Genomic DNA, 21,794 nt, shown 5'->3' with positions numbered 1-21,794 from the left:
AAATTGGTTGGTAATTATTTTAATAGTTAACAACTAAATAATTAACTGATTAACCGGCTAATCATTGCAACTCTAATACAGTAGTAGGAGAGCAGTTTCAGCATTACCTGTCAGGGATGCCCAGTCTCTTAACACTTCTGTAGACAGACAGAGTATTGGCCACATGACGGTAGTTGAACCAGAATCTGGATGTACACACCTGCGTATTAAACACATACAACGCAAATGTAGAAAAAGGGCAGTTAATCAGACACAAACATGTTTCTTGCATATTCTTGCAGAGTATTGATATTAGCATGTTTGCAAAGGTGAAACATGAATAAATACTCACCAGAACTGCCCAGTTATTTGTGTGACCACTGCTGAAGAATTGTCCTGCGCTATCCTGAGAAACAAGTGAAAAGAGATAAATAAATGCACCTGTTTTTAGGTTTCTTCTCATCACCAAAACAGCAGTTAACCGGCTAGCATGACAGCATAGAAAGCTAACACGAGAACGACGTTTCTGGAGAAATGCGACGTAAAACATACAAATTAGTGCAAATTTCAGACATACGTGCCAAATCTTTACACTCACCTCTATATTGACGCTGTTCGCTGATAGATATGTGGAAAATAAGCTCAATAAAGTGAGTATTTTCATTGTGCAGCACTGCCAGTTGTGCACATCCAGGAAGTGAAAACGAATGGCTCCTCCCAGCGAGCACTTCCGGTTAAACTTAAAAATAAAAGCGGTGTTGTGTGGCAAGGTGGAGAGGAAATAATCAATAATCAATTTCTACTGAAGAAAAGGAGTTTATCAAAGATTTCATACGAGGTTATGCGTCAGGGTCATATACCAAGACATTTTATGGCTGAGCTGGTAAATCATCCGTATTTCAAGATGCCACTGACATCAGTCAATCAATAAATCAAACTTTATTTATATAGTTATTGTCTCTTTTTTTGTATTGCACTTATCCACCTGGTTTAGTGTGTCCTGTCCGTCTGGTATTATTATGTATGCAAAACCACCATAAATAAAATGTTCCAAAAATCTTTATTTATATAGCATCTTTTAAACAGATCAAATGCAATTCAAAGTGCTTTACGCAACATAAAAATGGATTTAGTGACTAATGCACACCAAAGCAATTAAAAAAGCAAAAAAGGTTAATTAAATGAGACAACAAGAGAAGATGAGTAGTTAAGATGATTAAATATAAATAATAAAAGATGATTCAAACAATAAAAATAACAAATAAATAAATAAAATTGTGAAATACTACACAAAATAAATTAGTAGATTAGATTAGTAAAATAATAAAATGTTAATAAAAATAAAATAGAATAAAATAAATTATATATTTCAAATCAGTGGTTCTCATTTTCAATCAGTGGTTCTCATTAAACATTTTTATGTCAAAGACCCCTAAACTGACACAAATTAGACCACAGACCCCCATCTGAGCATCCATTTTTGCTTTTAGATGTTTTATAACAGAAAGTGTATGAAACCCATGACCAACATATTCATACATTCTGGCATTGTGTTACTTATGGATGGAATTACAGTTTAAATAAATTATTGCCCTTTTGCTGGGGACCCCATGGGAACCCCTCAAGGCCCCCTGGTGGTCCCCGGACCCCACATTAAGAACCACTACTTTAGATCATAAAACATTGTTCTGTTAAGAGATACATCATTTAATGTTTAAAACTTCTATATTTATATAAATCTATATTTTAAGATATTTCTCAGCATATGATTAAAAATTAAACATTGTCAGTAGAATATTTCCTTTTGCTCCACTGTGGTTCATGGTCATAACAATAATGTATTACACAACATAAAGTTCAAATATTGTATGTAACAGCTTGCTCAAAGCTACAAGAAGTTAGTAAAGACATAAATTATAGATAAACTCACAAAATAAGCAATAACACTGTACGTACTGCTCCACTGTAAGTTAAAGAAAAACAGATCAGTAAATAAATAAAAATTTAAAACTGTGTTAAGCACTTAAGAGGATTAAAAGGATTCAACCCTATTGGATTGGGATATGTGGCAGGGATTTCCAGAGTTAGTGTCCAGTTGCCAACACCATACATTTAAAACAAGACAGAAAAAAAAAGAATACACATATATCTTTGAGTTAAATGAAATCAAGAACAAACTGTACCTGTTCTGCAGTAACCATATATCATGAATTAAAGAAAGCATGACAAATGTAGCACTTCATTGAGGCCAAGTGGTCCAACTGTGTTGAGAGTATAAAACCGATTTGCCTCAGTGAAGCAGCGAGTTAACTATATCACACCTCTAGGTTTCTATTTCCCGAGAACTTTAATGAGACTGCAGAGCCTGAGCATAATGTCGTGCCATATCATATTCCATATTTTAACTGTGTATAGCAATTTTATGTTCAGAAATATGGATCTTTAGAGGCCTTTTTATGTGTCCAATATATAACAAACCACAAAGACTTTTCAGCATGTAATCCATGTGTGCTGTTGCAGCTTATGAAAGATTTTACACGTTTTTTTTTCTACCAGTAGGTTTATGTTTTTAGCCTGTGGGTTGATTTGGCAACCAGGAAACATTTGTTAGGCAGTTTTCTTGTGTGGGACTGGACCAGCCTGTCTTTCAAACTGTGACAATGTGTTGAGTGAGAGAAGTGACCATGAGAGATATACAGAGCTGATTTTATTTAGAGATGGATCACTTTTGAGGATAGTCTAATGTTTGAGGATAATAAGCTTCACTTCACCTGCCAGTGGAGAATATTCAGTGGAGAAGGTAATCTTTGTGCAGGTGGTGGTTTTAGTTTTCTAAAAGAGATTCCCTTCTGGTGTGAAGCGCTCTCTAATATGCCAAAGAAATGTATGCTGCAGGGTATTCCCTTTGCTGGAAATGTTCTCTCATTTCAACAGCTTTGGACTGAAACTCTGCAACACTACTGCAGTTTCTGTGTAATTGTCTGCTGTGGCCACTGAGCACGAACTCTTCAAATACTAGACTCTTAACGAATCCATGCGGTGGTACAAAAAAACAACATACAATCTTTCATAAACTGCAGCAGCTAACATGTTGTCTACATGCTGAAATGTCCTTGTGATTTGGTGTATATTGGACAAACAAAAAGGCCTCTAATGATCTATATTTCTGAACATTGGTTTGAAGGAGCACCTGTCCTTGTCTGACCATATATGTGTTTGATTTTTGCCTTTGTTCTCCCTTTATTGTGATGAAGACACAGTAGAAACATTGGTCTGTTTGCACTATAAAATTAATCAGTGTGCTCCAGTCTTTTCTCATCTAAATTATGCTTTCCAAGCACCTGATTTAGCTGCATATTACTGGAAGATTTCTAAAAAATATTTGTAGCCGTTTGTCCTTTTGAAATCAGCCATTTTCGACACCGTCCTTGTTCCCATTTTACAAGAATATCAACTGAACACAAAAACTCACACAAAAATGTGAGAAACAATGAGAAACTGGGTTTTAATCATTTTCCTTTTTGGTGAATCAGTGCTGATAAGACGGCTGGGTGTGAGTAGTAGCAGCTCTATGTGGTTATCAGAGGATGCAGCTTGTGTACGTGTGGCTTATCATTACATTGATACAGAATTACTATGACAATGAACAAATTGATTACAGGACTAAAATTCAGAGAACCAAGACTATGATTAATTTCAGTAAGTGTGCATATGGGCTATGTAACTATATGGACACTCATAAGCAATTTGATTTCAACTGTAGCAAATATGTCATCATCCAGTGCTCTATAGGGTCATGTTTCTAATTTGTATTGACAAATAAAAAAGGGGAGCACATTGATCATTTTTCCTGTACAATTCATTGTGATATTACAAAGATTTCTTTGCTGCTGTGATTCCTTTGAGTGTTTTTTCACTATGTGGCAATTCATTTTTAAATATGATACCTTAAGGGGTTACAGCGCACGCACTTGACTACATGTTTATTCCAGCATACCATCACATGGCCGGATATGCAAGATACACTGATGAGAGAATAAAAACAGATTAGACATTAAATGATGCTGACAGCGTCATATTCAAATGCCCTCTCCAGCTAATTGGTGAGGGCTTTGATAATGAGAAGTGACACGGATATCGCAGCCAGCAGATGTCATAATGCATGTCATGTTACTGCTGAGGTAGCCTAAGTGTCTGGGGGCCCTGTGGTAAGGTGAAGCGGTGAAAAAAACATACAGTATCCTTCATGCAATTCTAATGTAACGTCACAGCACAGCGAGCAGACAGTCTACTGAAAAAGCAGCACTGAAATCATTTTGACACACAGCAGGGTGCCTTTACCGTTCTGCCAAGCTCTGTAATCCTCTGGACGTCTCTGACTTCTGCTGCTTTTTTGACCTGCAGCATCGCCTCTCTTTGGCCTGCACTACTCATCATAGTAATGCCCTTCTTAAAATGCATCACATTAGAAAATTACAAAGCAAGGATTGTGCTCCATACAAAACAGATCTCAGTCGCATAAATCTAATGATTATTCCATTTCAATCCATAAATTAATATGTTACTGTTAGGGCTTTTGTTTTTATGCTCAACAGTGACTGATTCTTGGTCATGCATGAAATGCTATTCAGCTGGAGTGACCCTCACTTTCTAATCTACTTTCTGATCTAATCTAATGATGCTCTGTGATAAGAGGACTCAACGTGAGCAGTTCAGTTGTCAAGAGGATTAGTGGCCTATAAGGATTCAATCCTATGGGATATACTGTACCAGGAAATCAAACTGGCCTATTCCTGGGGTGCCTAAAACAGACAGGATCATGTGACCAGTGGAATAAAACTTTTGTTGGCCTGTTTATTTTCATGCATAACCCAAAATAAAGTATTGTTGTGCAAGTTAGATGATGGTCTTCATCCAGACGCAATAACATCACTGAATGGCTTAATTTAAAAACATTATGCACTATACAATGAGCATTTAATCAAATATCTGGGGGGCACCGAGCTGTATTCGTGGTATAATGATCATGTGAGATTTAGATCACAATAGTTTTTATCTATGCAAAAACTTTACATTCAGTTTGTCTTAAAATGTTGAGCTTTAGAAATTGGAAATGTAAGGAATAGAAAATACGCAGAGGAAGTCTGTGAGATTTGGTTGAAAGCTTTGGAAAGTGAGATTCTTTTAGTGTCAGGAGGGTTGAGGTGTACCTTTTTGATATGTTTTTTGATGAGGGATGTAAGGAAAACCAAAAGTAACGCATTTTCTGTTCCCAGTTAATATCTGTTTTAACCGAGTGTTTATCTTGATTAGAACATACTAGAAAATCTTAGTTAACTCACATCTTTATCACTCTATCACGCTGACCGTTTTATGTAAGCTATTATCAACAAACCCCTCAAGTTTCCAGGCCTACAGCAGAACGGTGGAGGCGGTGCGTGCGTGCGTTTTTTGGCACACCCAGCGCGCAACCTCTGTGCCAACGTCAAGGCACACACATGGTGCGTGCTGGAAGCAGGACGCTGTAGGAGGGAAAGACCGACAAGCCACGCATCCGCATCACCGAGGAGGGTGGCGCGGTGGCATCGCCTGCAGGAATCCAGTTGTAAAGTCCGCACACAAGGCAAAAAATGCGCTGAGGGGAAATCTGCCTGGAGCTCGGTTGTTAACCAAAGATTACCTTACGGCGCCTGAGACACCTGAAGAAAAAAACGCTCCGGACAAGTTGTAATTTCAGAGGAAAATCCGACAGAAGATGAACACCAGCGATGCCAAGGAGTATCTCGCACGGCGGGAGATACCTCAACTATTTGAGGTGAGAGATGGTGTGCGCTTTGTGGGGATGTGATGAGCGGACTGCGTGCAGATCTGACAGTGTTGTTTTACACAGAAATTCATGTTACTCATCGATGTTTTGCAAAATGCATGTCAGAGTCACGGTAAAGAGGTAAAGATTTCTTTGTGATATGTACATCTTCTTATGGTTGATGGAGGTGCGATATCAAGCCTATACTTCTTGATTAAAAACAGTGGTTTAAATGAGAAGGGAAACCCTGCTGATTCTTTACAAACTGCTTCCTTAAATTATGTTTTGTGATATTATGTCGCCGAAATCATAATTACATCAAACTGCAATTAAACCCAAAAGACTTCCCTCAATTTCTTTGCATAATTTGCTTTCAATTGACGTCATGTTACGTTATGTAGGATTCACCGCTGGAAACTGTATCATTTTATTACAAAAGTGTAGATTAAACACTTGGACATGGTGCAAATAAGATGCCTATGATACGTTAAACCACCAAATTAGTATTCAGTTATAATCATGGCAGCAAAAATGTGATAATATGAAACCCATAAGAAAATAAATATTAGCGATATATGAATAGTTAACATACTAAAATTAACTATCAATTAAGTCTCTACAGGAATGTCGTGGGGATATTAAAGTGATAGGCTATTATAGAAGCTTAAGAAAATGTCATTAAGCACCATAAACAGTTAGTATGATAACTTTCAGAAATATAATAATGAAATATTATTCATTTTCCTCTGGTGGATAGTAAATGGACTCATCCACTTAATTAGACTTAATCCCATGTGCAGAGCAGTTAATGTATGCAAGCAATCACTGCTTGTTTATTTACAGGCAGTTTAAATTACATTGAGCAGTGAAGTGACACATCATCATCATCATCATCATCATCATCATAACTGCACTGTAATTTTTACTGCTTACAGCTGCTCCTCATATAAAAGTGTATTCATTATAAATCAACTAAATAAGCAAGAAAACAGATTGTTTTCAGTGTGTGGTGGGAGTTGTTAGTGAGGAGAGTGACGGAGATGAAGCGGGAAGTCCCAGAGGAAGGTATTGTTTTAAAACATTCATGGTCGAAGGACAAATGTCGCACAAACACACACTTGACTTGTGTTTTGGCATTAGGTCGGTTCTCACATTCATCACAGTCGCTGGTTATTCTGTCTGACAATATAATCATAACAGGTCATCGTGGTTCTGTGATTACTCGCCAGGCTGAGTTCAATTTCATGGGCTTTTGACAAAATTAGATGTTTTGTTCCCCTGGTGGAGCCCAGCCAAGGCAACCAGATATGCACTTGAAAACTTCACCTCATTAAGGCAGGCTGTTCGTCGCTGCCACATTGTCACATAAGAATACATTATAGCATAAGATGTAGCGATGCCAGAGCAAACATCTCCTCCCTGCTTCTTATTCCCCCTTTGCATCTCTTCATGTCCTCCTCCGTTGTTTACTCCAGAGCCTGCTGACAGGTTTGATGTACTATCGGCCCGATGACCCCATCGACTACTTGGAGGGCTGTCTGAAGAAAGTCAGGGAGCTCGGAGGACCAGACAAGGTGAGGTGGGATACCTTTGTGGGCCAGGAGAAGAAGCCCCTTCCCCCTCTAAACGGCGGCCAATCACGCAGGTCCCTCTTCAGAAATGGTGAGAAGTGAATGCTGATTGAAAACACATTAGAGCTGAGACACAAAGTTGATCAGTTGAGCAATTTTGATTATCGAGCAGTTTCAGCCTCTTAAATGTTAATACTTGCTGCTTTAGTTTGTTTTATATTATAGTAAATACAATGTCTTAAAGTTCAGAACTGTAATTAAGGACAAAACAAGACATTTAAAAGACATCACATTAGGCTCTTGAAACGTATGTCATCTATTTTCTGACATTTAACATTAATCAATTAATAATAATTGTTAGTTGCAGCCCTAAAACACATCTAATTCTTCACCTTGGCACTGTATTTTATTGCATCATGTTTTTTTTTTTTGCGCAACTTCTATAATTAGGGGCAAAATAAAAGCTGACTGCTACTGTAGCTACTACAGTGCTACTGTATTTTTTGGCACTTACCTACTTTCAAAGAATGCTGGCAGCAGTATATCTTCCTCTCCTACGCAGTCAGGCTCAAACAGTGTTTTAACAGGAAGGGGTGTTGACATTTGTACTGTACTTTCAGCAGGACTGATGTAGATACATTGTTAAAACTGTTGTGCTACTCTCTGAAATACTAGAAAAGCTTTTAGAGCATGATGAGATAGGAGGATCTTTTTATTTAGCTCCGGTATGAAGCACAGCTGTGTGTTCATTGACACCTTCGGATAGATTCAGTTCCCAAAAAAGTGCCGGAGGCGATTGTTGAGAAACCAGAGAATCAACAAACACACAACATCCAAAACACCAGCTACAGATTTTTCAGGTAACTCCTGTTGCATCAAAACCGGTGAAAACAACATGTTCAAAGACGGCATTTACGGCCTTGAACATGCCTGTGCTGCCTTCAGTGACCTAGGGATTTGTTGTCAATCTGTCGCTATACAGTTCAGTAAAAGACGGATGAACGTGCGTAGTAAATTATTGATGTGAGTGTGAATACTAAAAGGCTCCTTATTCATCATCAGTTATCAATACCAGCTGTGGCTTCGAGCACATCTAATCAATTCGGGAAGTACCACAGATGCAAAACTTTGTTAGAATTTGCAAAGCAAAGTGGACCTCAAATATACGACTCCCATGTGGAAAGGACATTTTCCATTTGCATTGCGTGATGATGCGTGTAAACATGTACAGAGGAACTACCATGGGAATAAAATGGAACAGTTACGTGTGTGAGAGTAAAAAATTTGCATCTTGGAGCCCACAGACGTAAAACTCATGCCACACAACAGGACGTAGAAGCAGGTGTGAAGAGATCATTTTCATAAAAACGGTAGCCTTCACAGTCAGAGACCTAATTAAAAATGTGTTGGGAAATCCAGATTGGTTTCTTAATATTGTGGGAAGGATATAAACTTTACCATCTGCGGTATTGAGCTACTGGGAACTGCAGCCTAATCAAGGATAGAGATTTCTCTGCCCTGCAGTTCAAATCTGTCATGTAACAAAATGTTTGCCGGAAGGGATCTCTGCTCTGGCGTCCTAAATTTATTCTTATGTTCGGCCTGATTGACTGATTTATGTGTTAGACATGTTAAAAGGGCAGAAGTAACCCTGTAGATTCACATGAGGGGCATCATTCGTTCTAATTTGCAACCTTCTGTGTGTTCAGATTCAACAAACCCTTCATTTTCATCTCTGGTACATGTATTGTCTTTGCTAAAATTGTATGATCAATACCATCATCGGTTGTATAATTCATAATACAGTGTAAAAAGATTATGTTTGGTGCTACATATAAATTATAGCAGTTCTGCTCCCCTGGAATAGCATGCAGCAATGATTTCTATCTTTAGTAAATGTGTTATCGTTGTTAAAGTTGCATAATCAGTGGCTCCACTGCCAGAGACGGCAGTATAATTACCGAACTGAATGAAGCAGCTTCATCTCTGTTTGAATTCATCACACTAACGTTTTCATCTCTAATTTACTGTCTGATCATTAAAACAGACTTTTTATGGTTTTTGTTGCGAAACTGGATCGGGGTTGAAATAAAGCGACACCTGTGCCTATAAAGTAATTGACATACAAAATTACTGCTGACAAAAATCATACAACATGAATCATTAAATGATGATTGAGATGTTTATTGATGAACTTCAGGCTGTAATTTTCCCCCCGGTGTATTGTAAAAAGAGGCATTCATGGATATTTTACTGAAAAGCCGACAAATTGGTTCTCATTTATACTTTGTTTGTGTGTGTCTGTGTGTGTGTGTGTGTTTGTGTGTGTGTGACAGTGTTGCCCGACAGTCCTAATTTCCCCTACAGACGTTATGACCGCCTCCCTCCCATCAGCCAGTTTTCCATCGAGAGCGACTCAGACCTGTCGGAGACGGCGGAGCTCATAGAGGAGTACGAGGTGTTTGATCCATCCAGACCGCGACCAAAAGTCATCCTTGTTATCGGTAAAGGACCAGTACAATATTAATTCATATTAAATCTATAAAAGTATGCACACAAAACAAGAATGAGGAAACTATGAGGCAAATGTAAAGGCCCATCTATTTACTGTTTCCTCATCTGATCTTTCTGATTTGAAGCACTCATATAGACTTCTGCTGACTCATGTTTTCCATTAGATAAGAGACAACAGTTAGATCCTTTTATGTGTAAAAATAGAAAAACAAGCACTGTAACCAGTGTTCCTTTATAGCTTCAGATGAGCCCTTTAGCCATTTATATAAAAAGGTCAACAAAAATACAAAGTAGATGTTTATATTTGCCTCACTGATGATCTAAAAATACATGGCCTGGATGGGAATCTACAAAAGCATGTGTACACTACTAGTGTGTTTTTCCTGGTATTTTGAACGTAACCCCGCCTCTTTCTATTAGTATCAGCGGGGTAGATCTTGTTGCATGTCACTCACTGTGTTAGACGCCCTCTCCTAATCTGATTTGCTTGATGGGCCTCCATTAACCTGTCAAATACATTCATTAATTTTATAAATTAAACATGGCAGCTGCACAATAAGAGTAATGACACTGCTTGAGCTGGACTGAAAAATAGTGCTATTTATAAACCCTCTTCAAGATAGCTTTGGGGTTTTTGATAAAGCCAGAAAACGATCTCACTGTCTGTTAAGCCCGAGCATGTTTTGCTTTTTGGTGTGTGCACGTGGGACGTTCACACTGTCTATAGTGTGGATGATAGTTATTTGTCCTCGCAGCACAAAGCCAGTTCCTATCACGTCTTTGTGAGCACATCGTGCCCTATTTTAAAGGGAAAACAGGATGGCAGCAGCTGTCATCTCTTTGGAGGGGAGTGGCAAATGTTTTTTGTCTGTCAGGTTTGCAGACAGACAGACACACATGAGATGTGTAGGGGTCAAAGGTAGTGGAGGGGTCAAAAGTTACAAAATACTCAGATGTGAGGAAAAAGTACACATTTAAATACATATTAGAGCATCTTTCTGATCCTCCCCCTCTCTCTAGCACAAAACTTTCCCCCTGTCATTACATAAAAACCTCCTCCACATCTCTTTCTAATTTACACTGGCACAAGAGTATTTTGTTCAATCTTAAGACTTTTCTTCCTGGCTGCTTAGCATTTAGGTCAGCTTTACGGTGAAACTAGTAGTGTGCATACTGGCTCATATGCTTACTGTGACACATAAATCATTAATGTTATTACTTGCACCTGTGCTTAGTGTTGCTATGATGTTGACCTGTCATGGATGAGCTGTCTTGCCAAGAGTTAGAGATTTATACCACTCATATCAGTCCATTAAATTTTAAGATACAGCAAGGCACTTGTTAGCTTAGCTTAGCATAAAGACTGGGAGCTGGGGGAAACAGCTAGCCTGACTTTTGTTAAAAAACACCTACTGTTCCAGCAGCTTTAAATATAATTGAATATTCAACTTTAGACCTTTATACTAAGCTAACTCTCTAACTCTTGGCAAGCGAAGAAGCCTATTTCATAAAAGCTTGAACTATTCCTTTAAAAGGGAAATATGTTTTGTGAGAGACATCCTCAATTTCCTTCTCATCATTTTTGGCAGTGGTACCAAATACAAACAGATAACAGTTTATTTGGAGTTTTTTGCTGATATGTATCAGCTGAAATAGATTCAACAGATGTCAGCTGTTGTTTTTTTTTTGTGTTTTTCCACACACCAAGCAACTATGAACCTGATCTTGGCCTAACTGTAAAAGTTTCGGTTTCAAACAAAGTAGGTCATATATGAAAAAAAACAAAAGTATCGACAATATATCTGTTAGGAAGTCAGTGTTGAAAAGTCTGTTATCGTAAAGAGGAGCGTGACACAATGAGTTGTACAAATGGGGATAATAGTGCCCACTTTCAGACAATCTCTCCTTGGAGGCACTCATGATGTTGCACTCAGGTGTACATTCGACAAATGACAGAAGTAGTTGAAGAATGAAGCAAAAAATTGAGAGAGAAGTTCACACCACCTCCCTCCCCCCTAAATCTGACCAAATAATATATTAGCGATTGCTGATTTGTCATGATTTTCTTCACTTGGGTGCACACTGCTCTCCTTATCCCTCATTCATCATTTCTGACAGTGAGACCATGATGGAATAAATTACCAACACAGCTTATTCTCCATCTAATTTCACTTCACTCTGGCCTGGCTATCAACCCGCAGCAATTTTGGAGCAGTTGACATTTCTATGGTAACAGTAGCATCTCTGAAATCCTTGAATGAAACATAGTAGTTTAACAGCAGAGCAGCACTCAGGCACACATATACGTAGGTTAATAATCGGGTTATACAGATGGGTAATTTACTTCCACAGTTTCCAGTCTATATGGTTTTAACTTTTGCACTTCTTACTTTTGGATGAATTACTGATTGGCAATCTGTTGAAGTGTTTGTCTGTCTTCTCTTGTTGTCGCTCCTCTGCAAATCCTTTTGTCCGTCAGAATATTTTTTAAAAAAGAGGATTTGTTAGAAAAATGTTGGAGGTTCACACATACCTGTTTCTCTCATTTGCCCCCCCCCCAACTTCACAAGCCCTTCTCCCCCGCATACACTTGCAAAACACCCATAATCAGTAATACACAGTCATGCAGAGAGACACACACAGTCACAAACACCCTCTCACACATGTGCAAACACACACACCAAGTCTCACATCTCTCTGGGTTTCTCTCACTAATACACAAATGCGCCTACACAAATACACCCACACACATAATGTTTCACACTCACATAAACACATTTCACACACACACACACATTTGCACACTCACACACAACAAAATCTCTCCCCAAAACATCAACAGCTCTCCCTCTGTGCTTAGGTGGCCCTGGCAGCGGCAAAGGAACACAGAGCCTGAAGATTGCAGAGCGCTACGGCTTCCAGTACGTGTCCGTGGGCGAGCTGCTGAGGAAGAAGATGATCCACAACGCCACCAGCAACAGAAAGTGGAGCCTGATCGCTAAAATCATCACCAACGGAGAGCTGGCCCCACAGGTAGTAAAGAAGCAGAGAAACAGAGGGGGTTGAGGGGTGTGTGTTTGTGAAACAGAGGAAAATACAAGAGGAAGAATGAGCGCCGAGTGTGTCCAGTCACTCTCAGGTCATTATCACAGTGTGCATTTAACAAGGGACTAATTAGCAGTATCCATATCACAAGCGTGCTGGAGAGAGGGATGCTTATCCGTCTTATTAGCATCCTTCTTTGCGAGATAATGACTCCGCCTGAGTAGAAAATGGGCACAGACCCCCCGTGGTTGTTTGCTCATTCTGACATTGGATCGAGAAGGTTGCGCCCTTACGCTTCCCAGTTTCATGAAATTAACATTGTTTCCTTGATTAAAATGAATATTTCGCATATCCATGAAGAAAAGAAGAACCAAACCATAACACAATCATATAAATAACCAAATAGACTTTCATGTTTCATGTATAAGCCCTTTAACTACCAACCACATAAACTATGTGTTGCTGTCAACTATTTTAAAATTCATATGATTTTTTCAATTGCTTTCCTTTTATCCAGACTGCCACTTGTTTCAGGTCAATTGTGTCTGTAAGTATAACATAAACAACCTGCAAAGACTTGATTTAGTGATCCATTGCTTAGACCACTTCACCACACTACTGACACCAAGCTGGCAAACAGCAAGATATATATCACATAAAAAGACCATGAAAAGTGCAAGTACTGCATTTACGTACCTGAGATACTTTACTTGATCAATTCCATTTAATGCTATGGTATTTTATACTTCTACTCCACTTCATTTCAGTGACAAATATTGTACTTTTTACTCCTTTACATTCATTTGACAACTGTCGTGACTAGTTACTTTGAAGATCAAGGCTTCACAAACAAAACTTATGATCAGTTTAAAAACTATGATGCATTTAGAATAACCTACCCGATAGTATATGAAGTAGTTATAATTAGCTTCACTTCAACCAGTTACAACATATTTACTTTTGATACTTTGGGCTGCTAATACGTCTGTGCTTGTAATGTGCTTGTAATGAAGTATTTGTACCTTGATCTACCACTACTTTTACTTAAGTAAAGATCTGAATACTTCTTCCACCACTGCATGAATGTAATATTTTTCAGCATCTGACTCTTAAACACAGACGGTGCAGTGCCAAGTCCAGTCAAAAGTATTTATTTCAGGAAATAGCCAATTAATAGCAAATTGTTATACAGTTAGATTTGGAAGGAAAGACTCTGCTCTGCTCATTTTAGTTAAATCAACAATACTTTGGAACATGAGGAGGAGGTTGGGATGGACGTCACTAGTCAGCAGGTAGCCAAGCAGCTGAACAACAAGCCAGTGGTTGTGACTTTAGTCTTCTGCTTGAACCAGTTTTATGCTCCATTTTTCAAAATGTTTGCATCTGAGATTACTTTGACAAACTAAAAAGACCAGGACATTTTCTCAGTGATGGACTGAAATTTCTCCCTGCTGATAGTTCATTTTTATAGTCTACATAAACGAGAAGAAACCAGAGGCTGTCAAGAAGGAAGAAATTCAATAAAAAACCTTTACTAATGCTTTAAAATGTTGTCAGTGTTTATGTAAAGTATACAGGATTTGAGCTTGTTGGCTTAAAGACCCAAAATCTCATATTTTATGCATTCTTCTACCCATCCAACCAGGTCCCTCTTTTGGCTTTAGTGCAGTTTTATAACACACCGTCACACGTGGCTTTGTGTAGATAAATGGCTATAGCAGGTAACTAATGCTACTTTGGTTATCAGTTTATTATTTCACCCAGGTGAGGCATATTCAAAGCTATTCCACTGGGGGCTGTTCGGCTGACTTTGTTCCTCTCAGGTTTAAGAGTAACCTGGGGAAGGAAACTTTTTTGTTCATGGCAGTAAGTCTGTGGAAGAGATTGAAAGGAAATCTTAAAATCATAAGCAGCTTAGGAGGTTTCAAGCTGGCACTTAAGAATTGGCTCCGAGGTTATTCGTAGTAGGATATAATGGCTGAGAATAGGTTTTTATTTTCTGGGTTTGTTTTCTGATGTAGCTTATTTATTTTAAATATTATGGACAGACTTGTATATAATCTGCTGAAGGGGCTGTGAAGTGATGTTGATATTAAGTTTTTAATTCGTTTTATTAATTGAGTGGCGAGTAGGGCCTGGCATGGTCCAACAAAGCACTGACGTAGTGATTGATGTTGGTCATACTGTGAATAACCTGCTGAGTCTAATGTATTATTGTTTTTGATGAATGTTTTTGTGCCATTCTTGCCATGTCAAATCCACCATCTTGACCCCTCCCCTGCATTAACCCCATCCCCAAAGGGACCATAATGGAAATAAGCCTCTGGGCTTTATTGTGTAATTCTGACTTTTCCTTTTATGTAAGCACTCAATGTCATAGCAGAGCTGGTGTTTTTAAAATGAAATTGTCAAATAAATTCAACCAACCAATCAATCAATCAATCGGTTTGGTTGCCATAAGGGCCTCCTGTCCTAAAAATCACTTCCCCTGAAGATCCTCAGATGAAGGCATCTATCAGGGTTTTATCTTAGATATGAACTGGTATAAAACAGCGAATGAGTGACTGATTCTGGCTGTCTGGACACATTTTGACTGACATGATGAAAACACCTGAGAAGGTGGTCATTTCTGTCATCACTGGCACCGTGTTGCACTGATGATGCAGCGAGATACAAGGCTGGACACCAAGCCACCGCCTGTTTCAGTTCTTAGCAGGTGTCCCCTCATGAATTATCTTCAATAACTGCCTACCTCATCATTTATCATCCCCTCCTTGCATGCCTGGCATGGCACTGCATCTCCCCTCTGGCTATTTACCAGTTGTCAGTCCAGGAACCAAAGAGATAAACAGAAAAGTAGGCCAAGCTGCAGACATATTGGATATGATGTAGTGACTTGTGGCTGTTAGGCATTTAATTTCCTGCCATGATTATTTCAGCAAAGCCGATAAGAATTTGGTTTCATAATGTTGTTTCTGCTTCTGGTTTGAGGAAGAAGGGAAAATGCTTCTGGTATATGAGAAGGAGCCCTGATGGAAGCATTGCTTGTATAAATATTGTTTCATTATGTGTTGAATGACATATTACTGTGTGTCGGTACAAGTTGTTTCAGAATTTACATACAATATTACACTAACACTTAACTCTCTTAACTTACTTAACTTAACTTAACTTAACTTAACTTAACTTAACTTAACTTAACGTAACTTAACTTAAGGGAACAACTCATATACTTATGTAATGCTTAACTAATGCATGAGTCATGATGATTTAATGCATAAATGAATGTATGATGTATAAGTCACTGTGACCTTATGTGATTAGTTTATGTTTAATAGTCAATTAATGAATGTTAATTCACAGTTACGTCATACATTAGGTTAATTGATATGCCACACAATTAGCTGAATTCTAGTTATGTTAAAGAGCATTTTATTCCCATGCATTTGATCAGCCTCTATGAAACAGTTTTTTTTTTCTTTTATCTAACTGATAGTGGTTTGCAAACATCTACTGTACATGTTGCTGCATGACCCGATGGTCTTTATGCCATGTTTACAAGCTAGCAACACTAGACAGATTCATTGTACATGATCACGTTGTATCATCTTATACCCACAGTTACTGTGCATATAAAAACTGCCCCACCTACCTCCTCCCCTTCCTTTCTCTCTCTCAACCAAACCAGTCAAAGCAGATGGCCGACCACCAAGAGCTGGGTTCTGCTTGAGGTTTCTACCCGTTAAAGGGGAGTTTTTCCTTACCGCTGTCACCAAGTGCTTGCTCATGGGGGAATTGTTGGGTTTCTGTAAATTAAAGAGTACGGTCTAGACCTGCTCTGAAAAGTGCCCTGAGATGACTTTTGTTGTGATTTGGCACTATATAAATAAAAACCGATTGATTGATTGATTGAATTAATATATGAAGCAACTGTGAATTAACTTTCATTAATTGACTATTAAGTGTAAACTAATCACATAAAGTCTTAGTGACTTGATGCATCCTGCATTACGCTCATGATTCATGCTTTAGTTGAGCATTATGCCTACTTAAGGTTAATATCCCCTATTATAAAGTCTTACCAATATTACTGATTCACAGCTTTAGTGATGCAGGAAGTTATGTAAACATTACAAAGTTATTCTTTTATACTTTATGATACAAATAGCTTCATCAATGATCAATTGAAAAAGTTGCCTATAAAAGTAATTAGTAATAAGAAACTGCTGTAATTTGTAATTAATATTGTTAGTCAATCACAGGCCCATCCAAGAAACGCAGGTGTTTACACTGATTGTATATTAAGCAGACAACAGGAATAGTTGGACATTTTTGATAGGAATATTGATACTCCTCTCATATCTGTTTGCTACATACGAAGCTACAGCCAGGAGACAGTTAGCATAGCTTAGCATAAACACCGGAAGCCTGATCTGAAGTCACTGCACCTGGCCAAGAAATAACCTGCCAAAAAATCCCCCATAACACCACAACTTGTCACCTCGCTCTCCTTTACAGCTGCAACAATTAGTCAATTCACTGACTGGCTTTATTTTAATAATCAATTACTCATTTCAGTCATTTTTCAAGCCACAATGTCAAATTTCACTTGCAGGTTGCAGGTTCTCAAATGTGACACTTTGATGCTTCTTCTTTACTGTAAATGATGGTAAACTGAATCTCTTTTTGTTTTTGACTGTCGATCAGACAAAACAAGACATTTGATGATGTTATTTTGGAGTCTGGGAAACTGGGATGAACATTTTTCACAGTTTTTCTGATGTTTTAGAGACTAAACGATTATTCAAGGAAATAATTGGCAGATGAAAATAGTTCAATCAGGAGAGACAAGTGAATGGAGAAAAGATAATGGTTATTATTCAAATAGAAATGATAGTCATAAGTCTTTGGTGCTTGGACTCGGACATCATCCCTGAGCAGCCACAAGATAGATCCCCCCCCCATAGAGTCCAGACACTGGTGGTGGTGGTTGATGACTTAGGATGAGACTGATGGCTGATGAAGTGATGGGACTGATGGGACTGATGGGACTGATGGGACTGATGATCCTGCGGAGACTAGGCGGAGAAGGGGAGGTGGAAGGTCACACATAACAGCTGCATGCCAGACTAATGCAGAGAGAGAGAGAGAGTTATTTAAGAAGACAGCAACCAGATGATAGGCTAACAATGAAAATGTGTGATCAGCTGGTGACAACTGAAACTCAAATTACGCCCACGGGAATTAACAGCTAGGAAATAGAGTGAGCATGCGTGAGAGATTAGTATGACGGAGCGGTATGAGCAATAAAACTACGCCTGGCATGTAAAAGATAGTCTTCCTGACTGAACTTTCGCTAAGCTCCATTTGTTGGTTGTAGCCTTATATTTTTTGTAGAGATTAAACAAAAGAGATATGAAGTGTTTATTAGTGAGTTTTAGAGGTGCTGTTAGGTGAATTATTATATTATATTATATATGTTATGTTTGGACGGATCCAGGATAGCTGCTTCTCCCTGTTTCCAGTCTTTATGCTGAGCTAAGCGACTGCTGACTCTAGCTTCATATTAAATGAATAGATATCTATATAACTCAGCAAGAAAATTAAAAAGCATATTTCCCAAAATGTGGAAAAATCCATTTAAATATATACAGTACCAGTCAAAACTTTGGACACACTTTCTCATTCATGAGAATGGGAAGGTGTGCCCAAACTTTTGACTAGTACTGTATTTCTAAACGTTAGACATTTTCCTCTGTAAGAAGGGTGAAAAATGTCATCTCTGAGTTTTTTAATAGCCTCGAGTAATGAACTGTGCTCAGCTGTGAAGCCCTTCCAGTATTGCAAATGATTAAAAATGCAGCAAGCATTCAGTATCACTTCACTGACTCTCAGACAGCTTCCAAATCAACTTGAAAAACTTGCTGTTTGTCTATAATGCACTGCAAGGTCATATGAGTCAGAATATTTCTGAACTTCTGTTCCCTTGGAAATCCCGCAGGCCTTCTCATAAAAGACTCTTGGATGTCTGACAGTCTGGTCTAAAATTAAAGACCAGTAGCACTTTCGCTGTTGTATCCTTACACTGTGGAGAGATATTTATGTAAAAATGGGCTCAGAAAGATCCAGTGCTGTTTTAAAAAAACATCTAAAGAACCATTATATTGTTTTTGAGTTTCAGCACTTGCTCACCATTTTATGTCTACTTATTGTTTCTTTTTTTCCTTTAAGGAAAAGCACCATGTAACAAAAGCTGTGTACCAATTCCATACTAGATACTGATAGTATATACTGTAGTATTCTCTATATACTAATTGTCATCATAGCAGTAAGAGTACCAGAAGTTAATGGTTAATGTACTTTACCATTTTCGTAATAACAATAAATTATACAGTACATGCACAAACAGACGGCAATCCAACTGCGATTTTGCAAACACACTGCCAGTTAAACTTCACAAACAGAGAGCAAAATGTTTTCCCAAGATTTTTGTACGTACTCCAAGCCACTCGGCTCTTTGTCAGGTCAAAAATGTGATGTGTTATTTTTATGTTAGCCAAGATCTTCCAAGAAGCTGTATCACCACAATCAGCAACAAGCATTTTTTTTTTTTTTTTTTTGCTGTTAGTGGCTCCTCCATTTCCTTTGTGATCATCAACAACATACTATAAAAATCACACACAGTGCATTCTTGATCTTGGAAACAAAACAATGTCAACCCAAGGAGCACTCACTTGTTCTAGAGCTTACGATTGTATCACTCAGTCGTTTTGTTGCATTCAGAGATGTTAAAGTACAATTGGATAAACAGATCAATTGTATTGTGAATCCCCTGATATGCTGTCACAGTTTTCCATTTGCCTTATTTATGGCTCTGGATCAACCTCTCATCATTAATGTTCAAGTGGTTTTAACCAATTTATGTCGTTGATGGATCTCTACTGGGAATGGCAGTAACATCAACAGAACTAATCTCCTCTTTCATGCTCTTAATGGAAAAGCAAATTGTAATTACAACTCTGTCAACAGATGGAGTTTTCTCAGTTGTCATGGACCCGCAGACGTTCAAACTGTATTATTCTATTAAACATTAAACTTTATTAAACATTATTATGATCAGCTCGAGGACTTAGATATTTTTTACTAGCTTTCTCACCACCTTCAGCGATTATTGCTGTTAGTCCCAGAGGTGTTCAGAATAATTTTTTCAAGTGTGAGTGAACAACAACACATACTCTTGAGAAAGATTATGTTCCAACGCCGGGTTTTTAGTTATTTACGTCACTGCAAAAATCAATGGGATTTTGAGTGAAGTTTTCTTAGTTTTCTTTCTTCTGGAACTGAACTTACTGTCCACGACGTTATTAAGAGTGAGCCACAAGTGTGAAAGGAATCCCCCCCATAATAATTCCCCCAACTGAATGAAAAAAGTACACAGTATTCTTTCTGCTGACAATACCACAGTGCAACGTATTTGATAGATATGAAAATTACAACTGTGGGACACTACACCTGTCAGTGATGACGCAAAATGATGATTCATATGTCTGAAACCTCAATATACTGCTCGCCTTAGAGCAAACTACTGACGTATAGCAAATGATGAAATGAAATGATAACAAACAAATGAAAGAGGGAGTTTTGGACCCCAGCTTTATTGATGACTCTCTCTAGTTGTTATTGAGTTGTAGGTGGATTGTTTCTATGGGAGTCAGAGACAACTGCTTGATGTCTGGCATTCCTGAGGGTCTGGCATTCCCCTCGACATTGAGCCATGCAGTGGATCAGGGGGCTTTTCTTAGATTAGCTTTTCTCATTCTATCTTACATGTATAAATTAATCTGTTCGATGGAATCTAGATTAGGTTTAATCTGCATGGTCTGCCGGGCCACTGCTCACATTCTGTGGGTGTAGGGAAATTACACGTCTGTGTTAGTCATCATTGGGCACGGCCATAGATGTTATTTTTAGATTGGAGCATTGCTCATGTATCTCTGCCATATCATATGATGCATTCTGCCTGGAGAAATATATTCCAACATTTTGACCTCTTCCAGCCATGAGGAAGTGATGCTGAAAGATGCTGGCACTCTCCGGCCTCAAGTGCCCTCAAGACAGTCGTTTTGCTGCATTCAGAGTACAATATTAAAGTACAATTGGATAAATAGATCAATGGTATTGTGAAACCTCGCTGTGCTGTCATAGTTCTCCATTCACCTTATTTATGGCTCTGTATCACCTTCTCATTATTAATGTTCAAGTGGTTGTAACCAATTTATGTCCTTGATGGATCTCTACTGCGAATAGCAATTACATCAACAGAACTAATCTCGTCCTTCATTCTCTTGATGGAAAAAGCAAATTATAATTACAACTCTAAACTTTTTTCACTTTATAATTTGTAGCTGCAGTCACACCCGTCATTGTGTGCAAGCGTACGTCGCATCATCTGGCTAATTGGATTTTTTAATCAATACAAATAACTCAACAATCAACTCCCTGCAGATATGCTAATTGTTTACCAGAGAGTAGAAATCTTGCTTGTTGCTCTTTTGACATTTGCACACAAACTGTAGTAACCGAGTAATGATGATTATAAATAAATCATGCTCATGTTTGTTTTCCAGGAGACCACAATAACCGAGATCAAGCAGAAGATCATGAAGATCCCAGAGGCCAATGGTATCGTCATAGACGGGTTCCCTCGTGACGTCGGACAGGCCTTGTCCTTTGAGGACCAGGTGAGTTTCTATCAAGATTTAATTTACCTGCAGTAATCCATTGGTGAAGATTGCTTCTGATGGAGGTTTCACACTTGATCCAGATGCTTGAGTCCCTACTTAGGTTTGTATTTTCAATCATTACCGCATGTTTCTCAC

General features: G+C 38.3%; 2 protein-coding genes across 5 annotated transcripts in view; one reads left to right on the top strand and one right to left on the bottom strand.

Annotated features, from left to right (window-relative positions):
• pigk (phosphatidylinositol glycan anchor biosynthesis, class K) overlaps positions 1 to 710 on the bottom strand; it is a 33,897-nt gene extending 33,187 nt beyond the window's left edge. For all 4 annotated transcript variants that reach the window (XM_044367911.1, XM_044367909.1, XM_044367910.1 and 1 more), the window contains exons 1-3: positions 578 to 710; positions 332 to 385; positions 108 to 199 (exon numbers count right to left, since the gene is read on the bottom strand). In XM_044367911.1, the coding sequence (XP_044223846.1) occupies positions 108 to 199; positions 332 to 385; positions 578 to 643 (212 nt within the window). In that variant the 5' untranslated portion in view covers positions 644 to 710. The remainder of the gene's footprint in view (positions 1 to 107; positions 200 to 331; positions 386 to 577) is intronic.
• A 4,721-nt stretch (positions 711 to 5,431) lies between these two features.
• ak5 (adenylate kinase 5) overlaps positions 5,432 to 21,794 on the top strand; it is a 99,759-nt gene continuing 83,396 nt past the window's right edge. Inside the window, exons 1-5 of the mRNA XM_044369380.1 lie at positions 5,432 to 5,794; positions 7,261 to 7,447; positions 9,693 to 9,860; positions 12,731 to 12,903; positions 21,543 to 21,656. Coding sequence (XP_044225315.1) covers positions 5,735 to 5,794; positions 7,261 to 7,447; positions 9,693 to 9,860; positions 12,731 to 12,903; positions 21,543 to 21,656 — 702 coding nt within the window. The 5' untranslated portion in view covers positions 5,432 to 5,734. The remainder of the gene's footprint in view (positions 5,795 to 7,260; positions 7,448 to 9,692; positions 9,861 to 12,730; positions 12,904 to 21,542; positions 21,657 to 21,794) is intronic.

Source organism: Thunnus albacares, chromosome 12, assembly GCF_914725855.1.
Source record: "Thunnus albacares chromosome 12, fThuAlb1.1, whole genome shotgun sequence".
Lineage (NCBI taxonomy): Eukaryota > Metazoa > Chordata > Actinopteri > Scombriformes > Scombridae > Thunnus > Thunnus albacares.
The sequence above is the reverse complement of the archived record's forward strand: the minus strand, read 5'-3'. Positions and strand labels throughout refer to the sequence as shown.